Here is a 17,085-nt window from a genome sequence, read left to right as displayed (position 1 = left end):
CCTTTAGTTCTTTAGTTTCTTCTCTTTTTCTGAGTCAGTCTGTCTGAGTAAAGTATTGTCCCACTCTCTTATGTGTCCTGCTGTTCTCTGAGTAGCTAGCCAGAACTGAGGCCTACTATTTGCTACCACAGAATAATGGATTGAGGTTAGAGGCCGGGTACACAGAAAGAAACTGAAACAGCAGCAGGGAAATTTCTGCAGGTACTTGTCCCAGAATATAATCCAATGCTACTGGTGGTGAATCTTGCTGTCAGCAGGGAGACTTGGGATTTGGGGGTTGCTTTTGCTAAGTGAACATGTTAGCAGTATTCACTCTTAATTTATAAAGCAACTGTTACTTCTAGGTTAAGCTTCTAGGTGGGTTGGACTACATGGTCACTGAAGTGCCATTTGACTCTGAGATTCCGTGACTCTACCCCTGATGATACCATCTAAGATCTTTCAAAACAATAGGAACAATACCTTAGCTTGTCAGATAATTTCCCAAATGAGAAATAGGACATGTATAGATCATGAAGGAAGAGATCTGCGTGGATTAACAGAGAAAGGGATATTATGTAATGTGTGACCCTGGGTTCTTGGAACACTTAGGAGGAATATCTTTAGAGGCAGAAACTCTCCAATGAATAATGAGGTAGGTTTCTAAAGACAATCTTCCTCTGTTGAATATTTTTTAGGGGAATGCTTGGTTTCAATTAATGTACAAATATTGAGTATGCATTTTGATGACTGAAATGAGTAAAGCCAAACAAAACTTTTCTCTTGGAGGAAGAAAAATGGAACACTATATTCACAGGCACATAAAGAAGTGAATCAAATAAAGGGTTCACAGGCAAACTGTTTTCAGGTCTTTGTGAACATAAGTGGAAGTCTTTTCCTTCTTCTCAACAGTTAATTTAGGCACTAGTGATGTCTTTTTTTTTGGAGGGGCAATTGGGGTTAAGTGACTTGCCCAAAGTCACATGGTTAGTAGGTATTAAGTGTCTGAGGCCGCGTTTGAACTCAGGTTCCCCTGACTCCAGGGCCGGTACTCTATTCACTGCACCAGCTAGCCCTAAAGTGTTTTCAGTTTTTTTTTTCTTTTTGGAGGGGGGAAGGCAGGGCAATTGGGGTTAAGTGACTTACCCAGGGTCACACGGCTAATAAGTGTGAGTAAGTAACTGAGGCTGGATTTGTACTCAGGTCTTCCTGACTCCAGGGCCAGTGCTCTATTCACTGAGCCACCTGGCTACCCATGATGTTTTTATATATACTATATGTCAGGGGTAGCAAAGCTCTAGACTTTCTGGAAGGCTAGATTTGGACAGCAACAATAGCCAACACCACATTGGAGCATTTGGGGGCACAGCCTCAACTGGAAGTGATTTGACCTTCCTACTGTATACCTTATGTACCAATCACTTCAAATATGGCACTTTTTTTTAATGTGGATACCATAACTGGGAGATGAAAAGTTCATTTAAATCCCAAAGTTTTAAAACCTAAAGGCCTTAAAACTTCTAAACTGAAATCTCATAGAAGTCAGTCAGTCAAGAAAGTATTTATTAAGTATCTGCTTAAGCTCTGGGGATAAAACAAAGGCAAAACCCAGCTCCTGATCCCAAGGAGTCCATGGCTTAAGGGGCTTTCTTTCTTTCTTTCTCTACTACTACTTTTTCTCTCTAGGAGTGTATGTATGTAGGTATATATGTGTATGTGTGTGCATCTATCTACCTTCATTGCTCATTTCCCCCTTTTCTCTGTATCTTTCCCTTTATCTTTTTTTCTTTACCCAATTTTCCCTCTTCTCTTTATTTTTATTTACATACCTTCTATGGGTAAATAGAAAACCGGTCAATCCATTTATTAAATGGCTACTTTGTGCCAAATGCTCTACTGGGTGTTGAGGATACAAGTCCAAAGAATCAAACAAATTCCTATTCATAAAAGGCTTACATTTTAATGGAAGGACTTGCAAATATGACTCTACTCTGAAATTATTATATCGGTTAAATGGTCTCCCTCTCCACCCATCCTAACCCACAGTTTTAGCACAGGAGTAAAATGTTTTCTTTTATTCCTCTCCTCAGAAAAGAAAATTGAATTACATTATTTCTTACTTAGATGGCAGAGATAGGAAGCCAGCGGCCTTGAGGTCACATGTGGCCCTCTAGGTTCTCAAGTGTGGCCCTTTGACTGAATCAAAACTTCACAAATTCTCTTAATAAGAGGATTTGTTCTGTAAAACTGGGATGCAGTCAAAAGGCTGCACCCAAGGACTTTGCACCCAAGGACTTTGAAGGCTGTAGGTTTCCCACCACTTAGAACTTAGATTTTTTTTTTTGTTCTGTGAATCAGTCAGCTAAGAGGAGTAAGAAAGGTTCCCCCATTCCTAATGGGGGAAAATGTAATAATATTATATAGTAAAAGAGAAAACTATAATTAGACTCATCTTTCCCATTTATTTAATTTTCTGTACAGTTTATGCAAGTTGTAGAATTAATGCTTTTTCAAGATTCAACTTTACAGCTATTAACATTGCATAAAAGCTTAACTATGGTTTTATAAGGAAAATATAGTGACTTTAAAAACTTTCAAGAAAAGAAATAGAATAATGAAATTCTCTCTGCCTGTAGTAAAAGATATTCTGAATGTGTCCTCCTGAGGCAAAAAAATAGCATTTTTCATACATTTACATAAATCATTAGGGTGTATGGCTTATTTCCCATAAGCAGGTCATCTTTTAAAGTTTTGATTGTTTAAAATTCTTTTGATGTCCATGCCATCTTCCTTTAACCAAAAGGAAGTCATGCCATATTGAGTGAAAAAAACACATTATTTTATACAATAGCGCAGAGAGTGTTTCATATCTTTCAAGGACATTTTTCCATGTACAGTTTTGTTTTTAAAAAACATGAATTAATTATGATCTGTCTGAAAATTCAAAAGTGCCTAAGAAAGCATTTCAGAATAAATACTTTATCACAAGGTAACCTTCCTATTGTTTGTAGGAAAGGATTTTATTTATTTCATCAAAATCATAAAATCATTGAATTATCTGTCTTTCACTCTGTGCATTGGATTCAATTGTATGTCCCTGAAAACACTTCAAGCACAACCTCTTGACTTCATGTCTCTGATGGGATCCAACTGAATGAAAGCTCTTATTATGATCTTTCCTGGTAAAGTAGAAGTTAAGTCAGATTGTCATTATAGAATTAGGAATGAATGACACTGTAGTCTTTGCAGCATGAAATAGCTCATTTCAAGGTCCACCAATCATTTCTTTCAGCCACTTGTACATCAAAATGGCAACAAAAATACCAAGCTGTAACATGCAAAGACCTTGTTTGGTCATATTTATTCATGTGTATTGTGTGGCCTTCCTTCAGGATGGAAGAAAAGGTTAGCAGCTAGGGTAAAATGATGGTGCACAAAGGAATTATTTTTTTAAACTCAGGTAGTTTTTAAAGATGGTTACTTTTGTGCTCTGTTTAATCAGATGCTCTATAAGTGTTGACATACCACTCAGGGCAAAGTTAAATACACATACACAATTAATTGTCAGAGCTGTTTATCTCCTCAAATAATATCGTATTTATCTGTTATAATTATTTGTATAATTTATTTATCTATATAATTAATGCCCTCTTTTCCTGACCCCAGTATAATGTAAGTTGGTTATTCTAAGCATTCCATCTGCCTTTCAATTCCTGGTAAAATACTTAGGATTTAATTTAGTAGTTGTTTTACAGTCATTCAGTCATGTCTGACACTTTGTGACCCCATGGACCATAGTAACACCACTATTTCTTGAAGTTTGTCCAAGTTGGTGATTGTTGTTTCCATGATACTCTCTATCCATCTCATCCTCTACTATTCACTTTTCCTTTTGCCTTCAATCTTTCTCAACATCAGGATCTTTTCTAATGAGTCCTATCTTCTCATTATGTTGCAAGAGTATTTTAAGCTTTAGCATCAGAATTTGGCCTTCCAGTGAATTGCCTGAATTAGTTTCTTTAAGTATTAACTGATTTGGCCTCTTTGCTGTCCAGGAGACAATCAAAAGTCTTTTCCAGAGCCACAATTAAGAAGCATTGATTCTAAAGCTCTTAGCTTTCCTTATAATTCAATTCTCACTGCCATTCATTGCTACTGGAAAAACCATAGCTTTGACCTTGTCAGTAAGGTGATGTCTTTGCTTTTTAGTATTCTGTCCAGATTTGCCATAGCTTTCCTTCAAAGTAGCAAGCATATTTTTATTTCATGGTTGCAGTTGTCAATTCAGGGATCTTTGAGCACAAGAATAAAAAATCTGACCGTGCTTCCATTTCCTCTCCCTCTGTTTGCCAGGAAGTGATAGGACCAGTTGCCAAGATCTTATTTTTTTTTAACTTAAGCTTAAAGCCAGTTTTTATGTCTTCTCTTTCACCCTCAGCAAGAAGATCCTTAATTCCTCTTCACTTTTAGACCTTAGTAAATGTTTGTTCCTTTATTTGTTGATGCTTAAGGCTTACATACTAGTTGGTGTAAATTACCATTACTTACACTGAGCTTCAAAGTATTTGAATGAAGATCCTTTTAAGGAATAGATTTTACTTTTATCAAAAGTACTGTAAATTACCGGTTATTGACAATCTAATGACAATAAGAAATCATTTATATTATTTAATTCTTGAGGTTAAAGTTGATGTCCTTGCAGTGAAAGTCTTTTTTTGGGGGGAGGTTCCTTCTGCATAGAGCAGAAACCAAAGTTTGTTGAATTTTTGGATTTTGAGGAAAATGCAAGTTAAAATTGAACTTGCCAAATATTCAAATGGGGGAAATAAGCAAAATCCTTTGCCACAAACAATAAGGAAAGTTACTTTATGATAAAGTATTTATATCAAAGTATATCATGACCAAAAAAGAAAGGAATAAAATTTCTGTTTGTATTTTGATTTAATAAATAGAGGTGATTTCTTAGAAATCAAATAAAATGGGGCGGAGCCAAGATGGCAGCCTATAAGCAGGAAAACTCCATGAGCTCCCTGCATAACCACCTCAAATACCTATAAAATATGACTCTAAACAAATTTTAAAACTACAGAACCCACAGAGTGACAGAGAGAACAAATCTCCTGCTGAAGGCAGCTCAGCAGGCCACCAGGAAGGGTCCATCACAGCATGCTGGGAGCCCAGACCAGCCGCTTGTGGCTCCAACCAGCAGCAGCTGGAACAAACCGCGGGAAAGTGGATCACCAGCAGCTGTGGTGGTTTCCAGAAATAGCAACCCATTAATTCCAAAGACAAAGTAAAAAAGTCAATGTAGAATTCTGTTGAAACTGGGGGGGGGGGGATGGAAGCACAGTCCGGTGTCTGCCCCTGGAGCGAGAAGTGGGTGGAGGTTCGGGAACTGTGCAACCGCTTCCACATGGCTGCTTCAGAGCTCCTGGCCTGCTGATCATAGGGGGGGCCAAGCAACCATTCAGAGTGTAATGACTCTTGTTTTAACCTGCCTGAATCTGGATCATGGTCTTGGGTGGTGGTACTGAGGTGTGTGACCAGTGAGTATGTGGGGGCTGTAGAGATGACACCCTCCAAATAGCTCCGGCAGCTGTGAAAACCCCAGCTATTTGGGATGAAGCTCTCCCCTCTGAAAGCAGAGTTCTACTGTGGCAAAGAGCTCAAAAGTTAAGTAATTAAGTGGCAACATGAGCAAGCAAAGGAAGCAAAGCAATCCAATTTTAGATTCCTTTTTTGGGGACAAAAATGATCAAAGCATGGAATGAGAAGAAGACAACAAACTTAAATGGTAAAAGAGGTCCAAAAAGCCAATGAGGAGAAGAATGCCTTAAAAAGCTGAATTTTCCAGAAGGAAAAAGAATTTCAAAAGCTCACTGAAGAGAATAATTCCTTCAGAATTAGATTGGAGCAAATAGAAGCTAAAGACTTTATGAGAAATCAAGATACTATGAAACAGATCCAAACCATTACCCAGAAATTATCCTTAAAGAAATTCTCAAGGAAAATTGCCCTTATGTTTTAGATTTGTTTCTCTCTGTCACTTTGTGGGTTCTGTCGCTCTAAAATTTGTTTAGAAACATATTTTAAGAGAATTAGCCAACCAATTTAGATTTTTTACAGTGTGCAGAAAATGGAAGATAAGGTAATGGCAATGTAAAAATGTAAAAAAAAAAATGTGTCAGGATTGAATCTTATGAGGGAAAAACAGTTGAATCTTATGAGGGAAGCTAAGGACAACAAAAAAGGAGGAGGATTGTCCTAGTTTTGTAAAATTTTGAGTTTTAATTTTATTGGGAAAAAATAGAGATTAAAAAATAAAACCTTGCCTTGGTGTGAATGGGATAATGATTACTGACAATTGAGGATATCTGTATCCATTCAATTCCAGTTTTGTTTCTTTTTTTTTCTCTATAAAGGATGATGACCAATAACTAAGAGGAGTTGATTCTTTAGATTAATAAAGAGATAGCAAGAAATCAACCTAACTATCCTTGATAAGTTTGAGTCACCTTGCCCAGATGAACTATATCCTTGGATCCAGAAAGAAATGGCAGATTTTATTGCTGCATCATCATCAGTGATCTTTGTATGATGGTGGACTATGGTAAAAATAGCATTTGATTGAAGAGGGTCCAATGCTGTCTTAGTTTTCTGAAAGGAAAACAAAGTCAACAAACCATAGCCAATGAGCTTGACTTTGATTCCTTAGATAATTCTAAAGTTGACAATTAAAGAGATACTTGATGAAGAACTAGAAAGGAAAATGGTCCAGAATGACTTCATCAAGAGGTCATGTTAGATTCATTTCTTTTCTTTTTGTGACAGGCTTACTTAATTAGTAGACAAGAGTAATTCTGTGAATATAGTTTATCTAGATATTTTTCCTGCTTTGGAAAAGTATTTCATACTACTCCTTCAGGGAGAGAGATAAATTAGATGATGTAATCAGAATGATTCAGAATTGACTGGGTGCCCAGATGTAAAGAGTAGTTAATGATTCAATATCATTGTGGCAGGAAATTTTGAGGGATCTATGCTTTGTAACATTTTATCAATGACCTTAAATAAACCTATATTTGGTTTGCTTATTAATTTTCAAATGACACAAAGCTGCAAGCTCTAGATAATAGTAGATGAGAATTGGGATCCAAAATGTTTTAGATAGGCTAGCATTGGGCTTAATTTAATAAGAAATTCAGTATATATCTATAGATAGATAAATAGGGATAGAGCTATAATCTTGAACTTGGTTACAAAAATGTCAACTTCACACATATAAGAATGTAAGATGGAAAGGGAAGGTATAGAAAGATTACCTGGAATTTGTACAGATAACTCATGTTGGGGTTAATGAGCACCTACAAGCTTAGTGTGAGTGAGCAGTGTGATAAGGCAGCTAAAAGAAACAGTTATTCCTTCCATATTGCGACTTTTCCTATCACAGTTTCAATGTATCTGGGGTCAGCATGAGATTTTAAATGGGAGCTTTAGGGATTTTTGCAGAGGCTTCAGATAACATATGATGGCTAGCAGACCATACAGAAGAAGTTTAGAAACTCATAAATGTATAAAATATATGTATAGTATTGTATAATATCAACATTTTTTTAAGCAATTGGGGTCAAGTTACTTGCTCAAGGTTACATGGCCAGTTATTTTGTGTGGGTGTTAAGTATCTGACTCTGGATCTGATCCCAGCTCTCCCAACTCTGGGGCCGGTGCTCTTACTCACTGTACCACCTGGCCGCCCCATCAACATTTTTTTAAATCTTTTAATACCATAATAATTCAGACTTCTTCTCTGGTATGAAGGGAGAGCCAAAAACTTTTATATGGACTTTCCAGATTGTGGGGGTGATGTGCCTCTTAACCCTGTAATGTAGAAGGGACAACAGTAATGTGTTCTTAGTATGAAAAAAGAGAAGTATGGCTTCATGGAATAGGGAGGTGATAGTCTCACTGTATTCTGCTCTTGAGCTTTGTACTTGTTTTTGGGCACCATGGTTTAGAAATGATGGGACACTGATAAGCTGAAAAAGATCCATAGGAAGGCAACCAGGATGTAAGAGGGCAGGGGTGGGGAACCTGCTGCCTTGAGGCCACATGTAGCCTTGAGACTACAGGTTTCCTACCCCTGACCTAGAGTCAAGATATTGGTTCAAGGAGTTGAACATGCTAGTCCTAATTAAAGAAGACTCGGCAGAACATGGTAACTGTCTTCAAGGAACTGAAGAGCTGTTATGTGGAGGAGCAATTAGATGGGTTCAGTTTTGCCCCTAGAGGACCAGGAGCAATGTCTTGAGGTTGAAAAGTAAATTTTGACTCAATGTCAGGAAAAACTCCCAATCCCTAGTAATTGTAGCTGTCCTTATGTGGAAGGGCTAACCTCTAGAAATGGTGACTTCACCCTCCTCAGCAAACTCAAGCATAGTCTAGACAGTCAATTTTCAGGTGTGTTATATTCTTTTGGTGTATGGGTGAAACTAGATGACTCTGGAGCTCCTCTCCAACGATCAATTTATGTCATTGTGGAATAGCATATTGCCAACAACAAAATCATCAAACCAATGCAATGAAAAATCTGCCCCACCATCATCACTCATAAAGAAAAAAAAAAAAGGACAAGACCTTTTTCTAGGTTTGGAGGAATAAAAAGACAAAGATAAAACCATCCCTGCCCTCAAAGAGCTTATGTTCTAGTGTGGAATATAAACTTAAGCAAATGCAGGGGCAACTAGGTGATGCAGTGAAGAGAATACCAACCCTAGTGACAGGGGAACCTGAATTCAAATGTGGCCTCAGACACTTGGCACACCTACTAGCTATGTGACCTTGGGCAAGTCACTTAACCCCAATTGCTTTGCCTTCCCCCCTCCAAAGAAAAGAAAAGAAAATTCAAAGTATGTTTATGGGTGACAAAGCAAAAAATATTGGGGGCGAGATTAAGAATACTTAACTAGATTATATGTGATTATATCAGTTTCTCATTCATGTTTTCTCATTGTGTTATATTTGTCCATATGCTCCATGATACTTCATAGAAGATTGATAAAACCTATTGAATCTCTTAGATTTCATAGATATAAGCATAGCATTAGCTGCCTATTATTACTTGTTCTTATTATGATTGATCTACTATTCAAATAGGTAGTTGCTAAAATTTTTCCTTTGTTACCAAGTCATTTATTTATTATACATTAAATAGAAAGCAGTTGTCACATCCATGCACTCCACCAAGAGGGTTTTAATTAATGTTTTTACCAGAAAATACATTTATCTAATAGAGGGTATTGGTATTATGGTACTGGGACATTCAAGCAAGGAAATTGATTGGTAAATATATTTGGATAAATAGTGTAAACTTACTCCTTGGTTGGAAAGTGAAAGTTACATAAATTTGAGTTTTAAGATAGGGATTTGTATGGAAATAAGATCCTAAAGTAAGATATCTCTTCTTATAAACTATGTTCTCCACGAGACCCTCTGGGACTCTGTAAAATAGAATAATAACTATAAAATATTAGCTGCAAGTATAATATTATTTTCTTTTTTTATAGTTTCTAGGTGTTACAATGAATGCATAGAGCATAGGACTTGAAAAGACCTGAATTAAAATCCTGTCAGAAACAAGATAATTACCAGCTATGGCCTTGTTCAATTTACTTAACTTTTAATAGCTTTAATTTTCTCATCTGTAAAAAATAGGTGTAATAGTATCAATCCTACAGAACTGTTGTGAGGATCAAATGAGATGTGTGTGTGTGTATAACGTGTTTATACGTATACACACACATATAAACAACATTGTGCTACATAAATGCTAGTTACTATTAAATGCTAGCTATAGTATCCCTTTGATTTATCAATGTCAAGAGATCATATCTGTGTATCAATATATGGCCCAATTTTTGATGACATTTTAAATGTTTCTACTTAAACCTTTGTTACTGATGTTTTCTAGGCTCTATGGTACTCCACTCAATATTGACCTTTGGCCTGCCTTAATGGTAGAAGACCTCATTCCGGGCACAAGAGTAGGACCAACCCTGATGTGCCTTTTTGTTACCCAGTTTCAACGACTAAGAGATGGAGACAGGTGAATAAATGTGTCTGCTTATCTTTTTACTTTACTAACCAAAAGTGATCTACACATAAAATTTGTCTAACACCATCTGAAAGGAAGCTTATAAAATTAGAGTTGTATAATTTCTATCCCTGAAAATTCTGTATTCTGAAATCCTACTACATATCAATTGAAGCTGTATATAATTTCTCTAATCATTAATAATGTTAATTCACATTCATTTTCAAGGAAATTATTCCATGATGGGAAGAAGATTTATCCTGAGGAAATTTCTTTGCTTTAGCAGTCTTTTTTTTTTTTAATATCTTCCATCTTGGAGTTTAATGAACAATAATTGAAAGAGATTGTATTCTTTTTTTTAATACATATTGGAAAGAGTTCAAGGTAGATAAACACACTGATACCCACATGTGGATCTATAGTAGTTTATCATAATAAACACACATCTCCACCAAGTACCAGAATCAGTGATCCACACAGATCTTTTCATATCTATATAAACAGAAGGATAATAGACCCATTTTCCTAAGTTTTGGATTTACAGGTCAACCATCTGTGGTCCCATTGGATCCAGTCTGTATGTTGGGTGGTCCATCTATTTATCTATCACACTGGTATATGAACTTCTTAGTAGTTCTTACATGATAGCCTGCCTCTAGAACATTTGTATTCTCTGACCTATGGAGTTCCCCATTTCTTCAAGTGTTCCATTTTTGTCTAGTTTATCCCATCATTTCCCCCATTAGATTCAAAGTAATCAAAAGTTTCTACTCTTTATATTTCATTGTTGACCAGCAGTCTGATGTATAGATCCATCCTGATCTTCAGGTGTTGTTTGCTGCCCCTGAAATTGATAAAGAATCATGCATGCAAAACAAGTCATAGAACATATTGGAGTATTTTTGTCTTTGTTCTCTTAAGATTTTAAAAATTAATATTCTGATGAACTCATATTAATACTACAGTGATTAAAAGTTTCCAATAGGGGGCAGCTAGGTGGCATCAGCCCTGGAGTCAGGAGGACCTGAGTTCAAATTCGGCCTCAGACATTTAACACTTACTAGCCGTGTGACCTTGGGCAAGTCACTTAAACTCAATTGCCCTGCCTTCCCCCCTCCAAAAAAAAAAGTTTCCAGTACAACTTCAGTTTGTGGCAACAATGGAATCATTTTTCCAGTAAATAAACACTTTGTCATGACTTGTTCTTTAATAGTGAGTCCATTTATTTAAATTATTCATTCAGTATGAATATTCATGTTTCAGTAGGGGAATATGGACTTTGCTCCTTTAAATATAGCTTGATAACAGCTTTAAGGCTATGAAAAGTTACCAAAATACTCTCTAAAAAAATATACATGACATTAAAATTACTGATTTTCTTTGGATTAAAAAATATACTTTGTTAAAGGAACTTCATTTGCTAAGCTATTTCTTTTAAAGTTTTTGGTATAAAGTAATAGTTCAAGGATATGTGATTAAAAAAAATATAAAACACTGAAGGAAATTACGGTACATTTAATTGGAGAACAAATGTGATCCCCTCCATATGGTGCTTTCTCTTTCTGCTCTTATCTTTGCCTCATTATCACTGTTTGACATGCAGTTTAATTCTCAGGCAGGTGATCCATGATACTGTATCTTTCTTGCTTGCCAACTAGGTTCTGGTATGAAAACCCTGGAGTATTCACACCAGCACAGGTCACTCAATTGAAACAGGCTTCACTGGCACATGTACTCTGTGAAAATGGAGACAATATCCAGCAGGTCCAGGCTGATGTCTTCTTAAAGGCAGAATACCCTCAGGGATACATGAACTGCAATGAGATACCAAAGATTGATCTGAGAGTGTGGCAAGATTGCTGTGAAGGTCAGTAATTACTTGAATAGGAAGAAGTAAAAAAAAAAATCCTTCCTCAAAAAGTCATTGGGCAACTTTAATTAGTAAGGTTGTTTTGGATTTAATTGTTATCTTCATTGTATTTGCAGTGGCAAGGGTTCTGTGACTTTAAAAATAAGGGAATACACACACACATATATTATATGATTATATAAAATCTCCCAAGTTCAAATCTTGCTTCAGAAGCTAGTGGTGTGATCCTGATCTATCCTCTGTCTGTCTCAGTTTCCTTATCTGTAAAATAAGGAGAAAAATAACACCTAAATATCACCTCTCATGGTGACTGTGAAGATAAAATGCAATAATATATGTAAATCACTTTGTAAAACTTAAAACATTATATACATGCTAGTTATCAATATCATTACTTATATGTGTATGTATGTATAGTACTTGAAAGGATCTGTTATCTCATTGTTACATCAATTCTATCTACTGATTATAACCCCTGTACAACTTAGTAGATGGCTTCATGAGTTACTGTGGCCAAAATCATCCATCATAAAGTTAGTGTTTGTGAACCTTGGCATGATCACAGTATATCAATGAGACTTGAAAACAAAACTGCTTTTCTTTTTCTTTTTATTGTTATCTGATATAATTTGTTTTTTGGCTGAGTACTAATGCATCATAATATTTATACATATTATTGATTTTAGGTAGTGGGGAGAGGAGCTGAGATACCATTCACATGGTGTTTCCACCTCTAATTAAGACTATTGTTAATGAAAAGAAAGACTGTTTTTGGCCATTATAATATCCTGTATATTCATAGTGCAGGTCAGGTTGCTATATAGTAAAGATGCCTTGAGCATATCTATTGAAGAGATGAGAAAGTCACAATAACTTTGGATTCCACAATTATTATAAGCATGCCATAAAATCATCATAATGATCTATCATTGCTGGATGATCAATATCTACAAATTCTATCCTCTACCCAACTTGTTCCCAAAATGCTTTTTGTGAGCCTATCAAAGGGGAGTTTACATTCCAATATTTTTTCATTTGCAAAAAGTAGACATTTTATCCACCTGACCAATAGAATGCAGAACATTAAATAAAAAAGAATAATAAAAAAGTGTGATTGACCTTATGTCTGTGGGTAATTAAATTCTATTGAAAAAAGATGAAAAGAATGAAATAAAAGTAACCAAACAACAACAATTAAAAATTATAGTTGATAATTATAAAAGTTCAGAAAGCAGTGACATGCAACAGTTTCCAGTAGCATTTCAGTACTGGACAGACTTTATTGTATTTGTCATATGAACATCTGGACTTAGTGGGGACTGAGGAGAATTACAGAATTTTAGAGTCCAAAGGGACTAATCCTTATATGAAATGGGCTCTGGGCCTTCTTCCAGTTTGTGTGCCTTCCTCTCAATGCTCTCTAAGTTGTCAATGTCCTTCTAAAACTAGTTTTCAGAAATAAATACAAATCTCTAGATGATAATTGATGAGGACAGAGTATGGGCAGAATTAGACTATCTCCTCCCTGTTCCTAGAACTGAACTCCCTTTTAGATACATCCTAAAATCATTTAGCCTTTTTGAATGTCACATCACACAGCTGACTCCATTTGAGGTTTTAATCTACTAAAAATTCCCAAATTTTTTTCAGAACAATTACTGTCTAATTATGCCTTCTTTATTCTTTTGAAGTTGATTTTTTTTATTAATCAGTAAACATATATTAAGTACTTACTGTGTGCTTGGCACTTTGCTAAGCATTAAGGCTATGAAGTAGGGCAAAAACATAGTCCCTGCCATGAAGAAATTCATTCTAATAAGGCAGACAAATATAAATGACTAGGTATATGCAATATACATCTATATCTATACATATATGTATATACACATCTATCTATCTCTATCTATCTATCCATCCATCTATCTATCTTATCTACCTATCTATCTATCTACATTTAATATGGATGGTAATTTTAGAAGAAAAGGTACTAGCAGTAGAGAGTGGGACCTGCAAAGAAGCCAGGGAAGTAAGGAAGGAGAACATTTCAGAAATGCAGAATATGAATGGGGAGATACTCAAGGCAGGAATATCAACCAAAGACTATTGCAATAGTCCAGACATCAGGTCATGAGGGCATGAACCAAGATGGCTACTGCCTGAGTGGAGAATAAGGGAAGTATAAAAGACATCTTATGAAGATAGAAACAAGACTTGGCAACAGTTGGATATATGGTGCAGCTGTGAGTAAGAAGCTGAGCATGATATCTAGGTCATAAGTGAGAGGGATTGAGAATTTGGTGGTGCCCTCAACAGTAAGAGGAAAATTGGGAAGAGGGAAGAGTTTGGGAGATATGATAATGAGTTAAGTTTTGGACATTTTGAGTTTGAAGAATTTACAGAATATCCAATTAGAAATATTCAGTAGGGAGTTGGTGATGTTAGATCAAGATATTTATGGACTGGATAAATAGATCTGAGGATAATCGCAAAGAGAAGACAATTGAGCCCATGGAATGGATGAGATCATTAAGTCAGATGATATAGAGAAGAGAGTTAGATCTTTGGGGCATAGTTATAGTAAGCCTAACCTAGTGGAAGATCTGGCAATGGCAAGGAAGGATGGTTAGCCATAGTAGGATAACCAAGAGAACAGTATCACAAAACCTAGAGAGCAGTAGATTAAAAAGAAAAGGTTAGTCAGCAGCGCCAAAGGCTTCAGAGAGGTCAAATAGAATGAATATTGAGAAAAGGTCATGAGATCTGGCAATTAACAAATCACTGATGTGATGGATGAAAACCCACAAGAGACAAAGTTTCTTGGTAATTAGTAATCAATTTATTAATTAGTCTAGTTTGTAATCACTAAATTGATAATCAGTCTTTTCTCTTGGTAATCAAAGATCTAAAAGGAGGCTCTGAATTATCATAAATCCCTTCTGAAATGGAATTCCCTTGACAAATGAAACCCAGCCCTGATTGGTGGACATTTAGTGAGGAGGTGGGCTAGAAGTCTTCGGCTCTTCTTGATGAGAATGAGGCTTGATCATGAGACTCCTCAGTCTCTAGGCATCTGGGCAGAGGAAGAGATTTCCATTCTGACTTTTGTAGCTAGTTTTCTTCTTCACCAACTGAGTTACCCTAAATTCAAATGAAAGGGATCAAGAACAGAATTTCTCCAAGAGGTAAAGGGCTTGCCCAGACTATACTCTATTTATACTCTCAATAAAAATTAATTCCCTATTGGGTGGCGTCCTACCCAACCTAGTTGTGCCTTGCGGGCTACAAGCAGTCTCATCACTGAGATGTGCCCTTCTGAGACTGACTGACCTTTTTAGGAGTTGGGCCTTAGCAGAAATAAAAGTAAAAAGATGGATCAAAATTAATAATTAGTTATTAATATGACAGTATAATATTGATTTCTCTTCTTAGAAATCTTCTTCAGTAACTGGACTGAGCAGTTTAAGTTAAATGATGAGATTGGAAGCCAGGCTAAAGAGGGTTTAGAAAAGAATGAGAGCAGAAAAAGTGTTGGTTCCTAATAATGACTTTCTCAATGAAGTTAGCCAAGTGGAAGAGAGATATTGGACAATAACTGACCAGGTTAGTTGGATCACATAGGTTTTTTTGTTTGTTTATTTTTATTTTTTCTTTTAGTGATTGGTGATACATGGAAATGTTTTTGAAGAGCAGGGAAATCCTCAGGCAGCTGGGGAGAGACTAAAGTGAGAATAGGAATGATAGAGAGGGATTTATCTCCTGGAAAACACTAAATGGAATGGTATCAATTGCCAGTGTTGATGTGTTTGCCTTGGGAAAGGAGAAGGGCCACCTCATTGTGTTAGACAAAGTTGGAGGAGGAAATGATGGGGAAAGACACTTGAGTAGTGTGAGATGAGGAGAAGTGAAGCTAAACTAACTCTCCCCAAATGACCTCCTTGTCTTTTGTTTGTTTGTTTGTTTGTAAAATATAAAGGAAGGTTTTCAGCTGAGAATGGAAGGGGTATAGTCAATCAATTAGGAAAGGATAAAAGATCAAGGATTGGCCAGTTAAGATTATGTAACATAGATTTGTAATGGATTCAATAAGCATGGTTTTTGTGACTTTCTTGACTGTTTAGCAGTACATGAATAGGAATGAAATCAATGGATTATGGGAGAAAGCAACTTAAAAAAAACACCTTTTTAATACAAATGTTTGTGTGGTGATTTTGTATAGTTACAAATCATGAAACACCACAATTAACAATTATCAATTGTTAGCATTATCAATGTAGGCAATGAAGAGATTCCACTTAGACTGCAGCATATTTCCAGAGATTAGTTATATGCAAGAATATCAATATAAAGGATATTACTGAGAAAATATATTATTAGAAAAAGAGGAGAGCTAATCACAAAGCAAGGGTGATGAATAGCAGATGAACAGCATTATGAAGGTACAAGGCACAAGCTACAAAATGTAAAAAGACCTAGAGCTAGACTTCCAATATGGGTATTCTCTAAACTAAAGCTATGTCGGAGAACATGAATAAGAATGACATAAAACTGAGAAGTTTTAGCTGGGTTTAGATCAAGGTCAATGGAGGGAATACCCACATTACAGATCCCATAATTATCTTCAAAACAGTTAATTCATTAATAAAATCACCTTAAATATACATAAATCAAACCCTAATTTAAGCAGCCATACACTATCTATATGGTAAATAATTAGAAATAAAATCAGTCTAATTTTGTAATATTTACTGACCAACAACAGCAACTGATTTTTAAAATGGCTTTCTCCAATAGAGTATCATTTAGAGTGAAATTCTATTATTATACTATATTATGTTGTTATGTTATATTGGTATCATATGACATTTTAATATTATCATATATTACCACCATTGTATATTATGCCTTACATATATTATATAATATTATTATGTTATGGCTATATTATAAATTCTTTTTATTATTTATCACATAATAGACTATATGATATATTCAAATATTTTTATATTAAGAAAATATTTTATTATTTTATTCAGTGTGTAAATACAACATACTTAGGCTATTTTCCTTGGATATTTTACCATAAATTGCTGCTTTAATGAATCAAGCAGTTAATGTACCTTAGTAGCTTCATACACTCCCAAGATCC

General features: G+C 35.6%; 1 protein-coding gene across 1 annotated transcript in view; it reads left to right on the top strand.

Annotated features, from left to right (window-relative positions):
- The window catches only part of PXDNL (peroxidasin like), a 557,041-nt gene that overhangs the window by 497,229 nt on the left and 42,727 nt on the right, over positions 1-17,085 (top strand). Inside the window, exons 18-19 of the mRNA XM_069099924.1 lie at positions 9,947-10,081; positions 11,728-11,936. Coding sequence (XP_068956025.1) covers positions 9,947-10,081; positions 11,728-11,936 — 344 coding nt within the window. The remainder of the gene's footprint in view (positions 1-9,946; positions 10,082-11,727; positions 11,937-17,085) is intronic.

This window comes from Petaurus breviceps, unplaced genomic scaffold (genome assembly GCF_028583685.1).
Source record: "Petaurus breviceps papuanus isolate PSGF00001 unplaced genomic scaffold, PetGlider_PUasm1.0 38, whole genome shotgun sequence".
Lineage (NCBI taxonomy): Eukaryota > Metazoa > Chordata > Mammalia > Diprotodontia > Petauridae > Petaurus > Petaurus breviceps.
Note: the sequence above shows the minus strand (reverse complement) of the source record. Positions and strands in the feature narration are given on the sequence as shown.